The sequence below is a fragment of the Rhincodon typus genome, chromosome 16 (genome assembly GCF_021869965.1).
Source record: "Rhincodon typus isolate 14 chromosome 16, sRhiTyp1.1, whole genome shotgun sequence".
NCBI lineage: Eukaryota > Metazoa > Chordata > Chondrichthyes > Orectolobiformes > Rhincodontidae > Rhincodon > Rhincodon typus.
The window spans coordinates 4528089-4534722 of record NC_063347.1 but is presented as its reverse complement, the minus strand read 5'-3'; the positions used below and the strand labels follow the sequence as shown (position 1 = coordinate 4534722).

Below are 6634 nucleotides of genomic sequence, written 5' to 3'. Positions count from 1 at the left end.
TTGATAATTCATCCTTTTCCTCTTGATATGAATCTTCATATTTTGTTTTGACATTTTGCACTTGGCCTCGAAGTGCTTGTTAATGAAACTGGAAACATTCTCGAACAACAATCTACTGCCACCTGTTGATCATAAAATTCTCAACGAAATTGCACTTTAACATTTATTTACAAAATACACTGCTTCCAGGTTTTGTGAGCACTAGAAGCTGTGCACTGTGCAACAGCTATGTAAAAGTTAGGTTTAATTTTTTGTTTCGTTATTGGGATGGTTACTCAGGCATTATGTAACTGAGAAAGAGTCATGATCTCAAAGGAAGTGGAGGTAAAACTAAATCTTAAGAATTAAATGGATAAATTGTAATATTTTTTGTGTTGACATTTACTTGATGAATTTCTGTTCTAATGAGGCAAAACTGCACTCTGTATGTGGCATTAGATTTAAAGGCAATCACTTGTACATTCTGGAATATTAATTTCATAGAACTGATTAATCGTCACTGAGTCAACTGTTTAATTTCTTATTTGGTCTACCCAAATGATCAGTGATTCTAAAACCTTGATCTTCTCAAACTGAAATTGAATGTGTTACAGGAGCAAAATGTGAAGCCAACACATTTGATGGGGAGCGGTGCTTGTACGGTGCTCTGAATGATTCTATTCGGAGGCTGCTGAAGGACTACAAACAAATCACTGCCAAGTCGCTGCAGAGAGATTATTATGACGATTTTTTGCAACGGTAGGAAATCAGCAAAAAGTTCTGTTTCATTTGATGTAAATTCAGCAACTTATCAGGATGGTCTTCTGGGGTGAGAGGATAAAATGCTGTTGTGCAGAGCAGGGATTGAAGGATGGTTTTATATATCTTCGTATCCTTTGCATTGCCCACAAACAAAGATGCACGCACACAAATACAAACAACCTGCGTCCCCAAGAACTCCATTCGTCCACCTAACCTCGTCTGCACCTTCTTCCATTCACACCACTATTGCCAGCCAGACTTTGTCATTGAAGTACAAAAACAGAAGTTGCTGGAAAAGCTCAGCAGTTCTGGCAGCATCTGTGAAGAAAAGCAAATCAGAGTTAACGTTTCAGGTCTGGTGACCCTTCCATAGAACTCCAGTTCCGAGGAAGGGTCACCGGACCCGAAACATTAACTGTGATTTTTTCTTCAGAGATGCTGCCAGACCTGCTGAGCTTTTCCAGCAACTTCTGTTTTTGTTCCTGATATACAGCATCCACAGTTCTTTCGGTTTGTTATTTGTCATTGAGGTTGCGCCTTCCTGGTCTTTGCTTTCCCATATCTCTCTTTTTTTCTGGACACTGCACATTTCTAAATTGTTGTGTGTGGCCACATGTGCGTTGTTACAAAAGCAGTTCCCTCAGCTAGGTATGACTAAATACAGTTCCAGTGCAGTGTCAGAGCAGGTTTGAAGTGTGTGGTGCAATCATGTGGGCTACATGGGTTTCGAGAAACTGAAAAAGAGTTTGTGTATGCCCCCGTTTCCTGCTCTCCAAATCTTTGAAATGTTCTGTTTGGGTTCTAATTGTACCTTGGGTCACTGTGTTCTGCTCGCTGCCTGCAGTGTAAGCATCTACATGAAGATCTCCCCTTTGGCCTGCAGAACCAAATTCTATGGCAGTATAAACAGGCAGCTACAGTATAACATAAACATGGTTTTCATAAATCACTGCAAGACTGTGATTGTCTCATTGATTACAGTAACAAATGTTTTGTTCATGATGCTTTATATTTGCTAATTGCTAATTAGATTACTTTCATCAGTGGTAATATCAACACAAACCAGTTGAACTGGTTGTGCCTGAGAAAGTCGGCTCAGTTTGCTTGCTCACTATTTCCTAGCCTAGTCACGTTCTGCCTCCTTTTAGGCTTGTCCTTTCCAGCCAGTCTGTGTAATACAAGTGCTGTGCTAAGTGTTATCCAGGAATATGGAATGGGTGACTCCTGTTAAGTAACACAAGTTAAGTAACAAGTTGAAAGTCTCACTTATTTGTGTCTCACTTGCTGTGAAGCAGTTGGGAGCATTTCTGAAGAGAAATGTGTAATAAAAACGAAGTGCTGGAGAGATTCAGCAGGACTGACAGTTTCTGTGCAGACACACGTCCCATATGACACTTGTTTGGAAAGGAAACAAATATCCAAGTTGTTGTTCTTCATCCTCCTTCCTACTGCTTAGAAGTATCCTAAGAGCAGTGAGTTTGGGTTATCTGTGTCTTTTTGTGTTGGTCATGGGACAGCTAGCTGCTGTTAGTTTGGGCACAATTATCATGTCACAATACTCAACACAGAAATAGGCCTTTACGTCCAACTTGCCCTGTTTCAGTCTTCACCTAATCATATGCTTTCTTCCTCTCCCCTTGTTTCACTGTCTTCCTGGTTTCATTGTGTGTGGTTCAGGTCTCTCCTTAAATGTATCAATGCTATATGTTTCCATCTCTCAGAACAGCAAAGTGTTTGCCATAAAGCAAGTTCTTGCTATATTCTTAACCAGATCTTTTCAAGTGGATATCAAATTATTTCGAACGTCTGTATCTGTGCGCAATTACACTTCATTTAACAGCTAGTGTATTCTTCATGGTTTCTAAGAACTAATTTTTCTCTCTCCGTGGATCCATAAAATTTTACAGGAGCAAAGAGGCTATTGTTCCTGTATCAGGTTTTTGAAATTCTAGGCATCGTCAATCTGCAGCAATGGTTTGATAAAGTCAGAAGTCACACAACACCAAGTTATAGTCGAACAGGTTTATTTGAAATCACAAGCTTTTGGAATGTAGCCCCTTCATCAGGTGATTTTACTGGCACCTCCACATCAAGAATGTTTTGATTTGTTTAGGAGAAATACCAAACAGTTACAGTAGGAGTGTGTTTGGGAATGCAGTACACAGTTGGGGCACATCATTGTGCTTTTTTTGCTGATCTAACTCTGCTTAAATGGCCTAGGAGTTACTGATGATGACACTGGGCTTCTTCAAAATTTATTTCTTTGCTGACCATGATCCCAAACTAAACTAGTCCCACCTGCCTGCTTTAGGCCCATTCCACACACAAACCATTCTGTTTTAAAAAAAAAATTGACCCTCACTCCTTGCCTTGGTGAGCACAGAGGAAAAACAGAAAGATAAAAACGGCTACAGATGGATGTTGTGACATTCCAATTCAATCAGCAGTGCTAATCATTTTTTTTCTTGTTCCCATGAGTAGATTATTGGAACAAGGGTATTATAGTGACATTTCCTTCCTCGTTCATGGCCAAACGTTCAGAGCTCATCGCTGCGTATTGAATGCTCGCTCAACGTACTTCGCAGAAATGTTTCAGACGAAATGGAAGGGGAGAAAGGCGATAGCCCTCAAGCATCCATTGGTAAGATGCATGTTAGCAATATAGTGTTATAGCACTGTAAAGAGCTATTTGTCTAGATTGTACCTTGTGTTGGCTTTCTGAAAATCCAAATGGACTGCAACAATTCAAGAAGGTGGTTTGCTACCATTACCTCGAAGGCAATTGGGGATGAACAATAAACCATTGTTGTTTCCAGCAGAATTCTCCTCTTGCAAAAGAATTTTAAAAAAAAGTTCATTTTCTTCAAAAAATGCATTTTTCGAATTAGCTTTTAGCCTGCTTTTTTAAAAGCTTTGTGTATCCTGTTCCCATGGCTGTTATTGGTGGGTGTTCATTCCATATCCAACTGATTCTCTTCCTTAAATCAATTCTTTCTTATTCATTCATCCAGCAATGAACTTAGAGGTATGCATTTGGAATTGATTTCTCACAATAACTTTTGTTTCTCTGGATAAATTGCTGTTTCTGGCAATTTATGGCAGGTGTTCAAAACTTCCACTGAAGTTAAGGAAGGATAAAACTCCAGGAATTTTGACTGATGTTTCTGGCTACCAACTTCTCATTGATGGGAAAGATTCCCTGATCCTGCTTCTATCAAAGCATTTTATAAATTTGAACAACTCCATCATCTCTGCCTTCTCATTGAAAGTTTTCTCTACTCAGTCATGCAGCAAAGCTTCCAAGCCCCAATATCCTTCCAATGAATTTCTCCTGCACACTCTTTTTTTTCAAGATTTTGGCATTCTTCCTCTGCTGTAGTGCCCAAAACTGGGCACGGAGTTAGATTTTGCAGAACTCATGACATTGGGACTGTCGCTCCTCACCTTTCCTGCTTGGTTAAAACTTCTGGCCTCTGCACATGTGCTTTTAAACATAGAGATTTCGATGTTGCTGTTGGTCATGATGTCTCATCCCAACACACGTTGTACTGTTGCATGCATTTGCTGATGGTTAGATCACTGACATACATAAACTTAGGCTAATGTCTGCTTTTTCACTTTTAAATTGCCTGAAAATGTTTGAGTTTGTTCAGTCGAGTGCAATTGAGTGTCTGACTGTGTAATAAGAAATAATTGGGGCTTGCAACCTCTCTGGCCCTGAAAAGTGAATTTGAAAAGCATGGACAAAAGCAGAAGTTGCTGGAAAAGAGCAGCAGGTCTGGCAGCATCTGTGGAGAGGGCAGCATCAGTTCTGAGGAAGAGTCACCAGACCCAAAACGTTAACTATGATTTCTCTTCACAGATGCTGCCAGACCTGCTGCTGTTTTCCAGCAACTTCTGTTTTTGTTTGTGATTTACAGCGTCCGCAGTTCTTTTGGTTTTTATTTGAAAAGCATGGAATTTTCATTTTCTCGAAAGAAAATTAATGTTGCTTTTTTATTTTGTCTGTTTTATTCTTTTATATATTTATCCCATCTGTATGATCTGTCTTTATTTTGCTTTGTGTAAAATGATTTAGTAATTTAGTAATTTACATTTACTATTTTTAACTTACTGTTTTATGGTTTGTGCCTCAGTGCACGTTTTTCAGTCTGGTTGACAATCCTCCACATGGCTTATCCTGCCCACAGATTCCTCATGGAGGGCTCTGAATTCAAACTAAATTGAACTCCTATTACTGCTGACGAACCTGTTCAAGCTCTTCAGTCATTGTACATGAGTTGCATGGTGAAAATTTTTTTCTTTGTCAATCTCAGCAAAATCCAGGCCAGTGTTTTAACTGCAGCTCAACAATTGACAAGACTAGATTTAGAATAAGCCCTTTGCATTCCAATCTATAAAAATGTATTTTTAAAACAGTATCTCAGCTTGTTCTTGTTTATGTGTCTGAAACCCCAAGTCTTTTTGGAGAAACTCAACAGGTCTGTCAGCATATGTGGAGAGAAAACAGAGTTAACATTTCAAGTCCAGTGACCCTACTTCAGAACTGGACTCAATGTTACCTCTGTTTTCTCTCCTTAGATGTTGCCAGACCTGCTGAGTTTCCCTGGCAATTTCTGTTTTTGCTTCGGTTCTGCAGCATCTGCAGTTGTCTTTTTTTAATTGACCCTAAGTCTTTCTGCTTGACTCCTGCAAATGCAGCTTTATCATTTACTAATTGTTGAATTTTGAAGTGCTGTGTTCCTTTTCCCTGATCTCTGACCATTCCTTTTTATGTACTCATTAATGTACTCATTAACCAGTACAAAACCTTTTCTCATTCCTGTGATAAATGGGATATGAGCATCACTGGTCGCACTCTGATTTCTGCCTTGTATATGTGAACAGGTTTTGGGGAGTCAGAAAGTAAGTTACTTGTTGCAAATCAAGTTACATACATATTCTGTTCCTGCTCCCCCCATCTCATCTGCCCAGCTCAGGTGAAATAAAACAAAGAAGTTTGAATGCCCAAGCTCTGAAATGAAGACACCAATTTCTGGAGAAACTCAGCAGGTTTGGCAGCATCTGTGAGAAGAAAGGAGAGTTAATGTTTCATGTCTGGTGACTCTTCATCAGCACTGTTAGTAGATTGGAGAAACTGGTATTTATGTTGAAGCCGAAGTTGTGGGGAGAGGGGGCACGTGCAAGACAACACATGAGCTGATATGTGGGCATGGAGCCCAAAGTAAAAGATCTACATGAGAGATTTGAGAGATATGTAATGAAACATTGGCTCTGGTTTCTTCCCACAGATGCTGCCAGACCTGCTGAGTTTCTCCAGCAATTTCTGTTTTTGCAGAGTTCATGTGCTAGTTTAGACTCGGCTATGACTATAAGTGCTGGCTGCCTTCTGATGACTGTATTTCATATACCAGCCCTAATTTTGAGTTGTTTCAGTTTGATATTGAGCACAGCTATAAGGGGGGAGAAAAACCAATTTTGTATTGTTCAAGGAAAATCTATTTCAGTATAACATATGATATTCACAGGATTATTCTGCTTTGGTATTAAGGTCTGTTTCATATTGTTTCTTTTTCCTTTTGTTTGGCAGATAAATCCAATGGCTTTCAGGGCAATTCTGCAATATTTCTATACAGGTATGTAATGTGCTGCCTTATTTGTTATGCATTGGAGAAATTGGAGTATAGGTGATGAGCCCAGTTGATACCACTCTCGTTTCTAAGTCTCATGTTTGTGGATTCAAGCCCTGTTCCAGGAAACACCGATTCTAGGCTGACCCTCTTAGTGCAGTACTGAAGGAGTGCTGCACAGTTGGAGGTGCCATTTTACAGGTGAGATGCTAATCTGAAGTATCATGTACCCTCTTGAATGAACGATCTCTTGATACTGTCCT

At 39.6% G+C, this 6634-nt stretch overlaps 1 protein-coding gene across 5 annotated transcripts in view; it reads left to right on the top strand.

The window, feature by feature from the left end:
* Positions 1-598: 598 nt before the first annotated feature.
* The window catches only part of abtb1 (ankyrin repeat and BTB (POZ) domain containing 1), a 41131-nt gene continuing 35095 nt past the window's right edge, over positions 599-6634 (top strand). For 3 of the 5 annotated variants that reach the window (XM_048606457.1, XM_048606455.1, XM_048606453.1), the window contains exons 1-2: positions 3228-3382; positions 6332-6377. In XM_048606457.1, the coding sequence (XP_048462414.1) occupies positions 3329-3382; positions 6332-6377 (100 nt within the window). In that variant the 5' untranslated portion in view covers positions 3228-3328. Of the gene's footprint in view, positions 739-3222; positions 3383-6331; positions 6378-6634 lie in introns of those variants that run through there. The other 2 variants (XM_048606456.1, XM_048606454.1) reach the window with 1 other exon arrangement.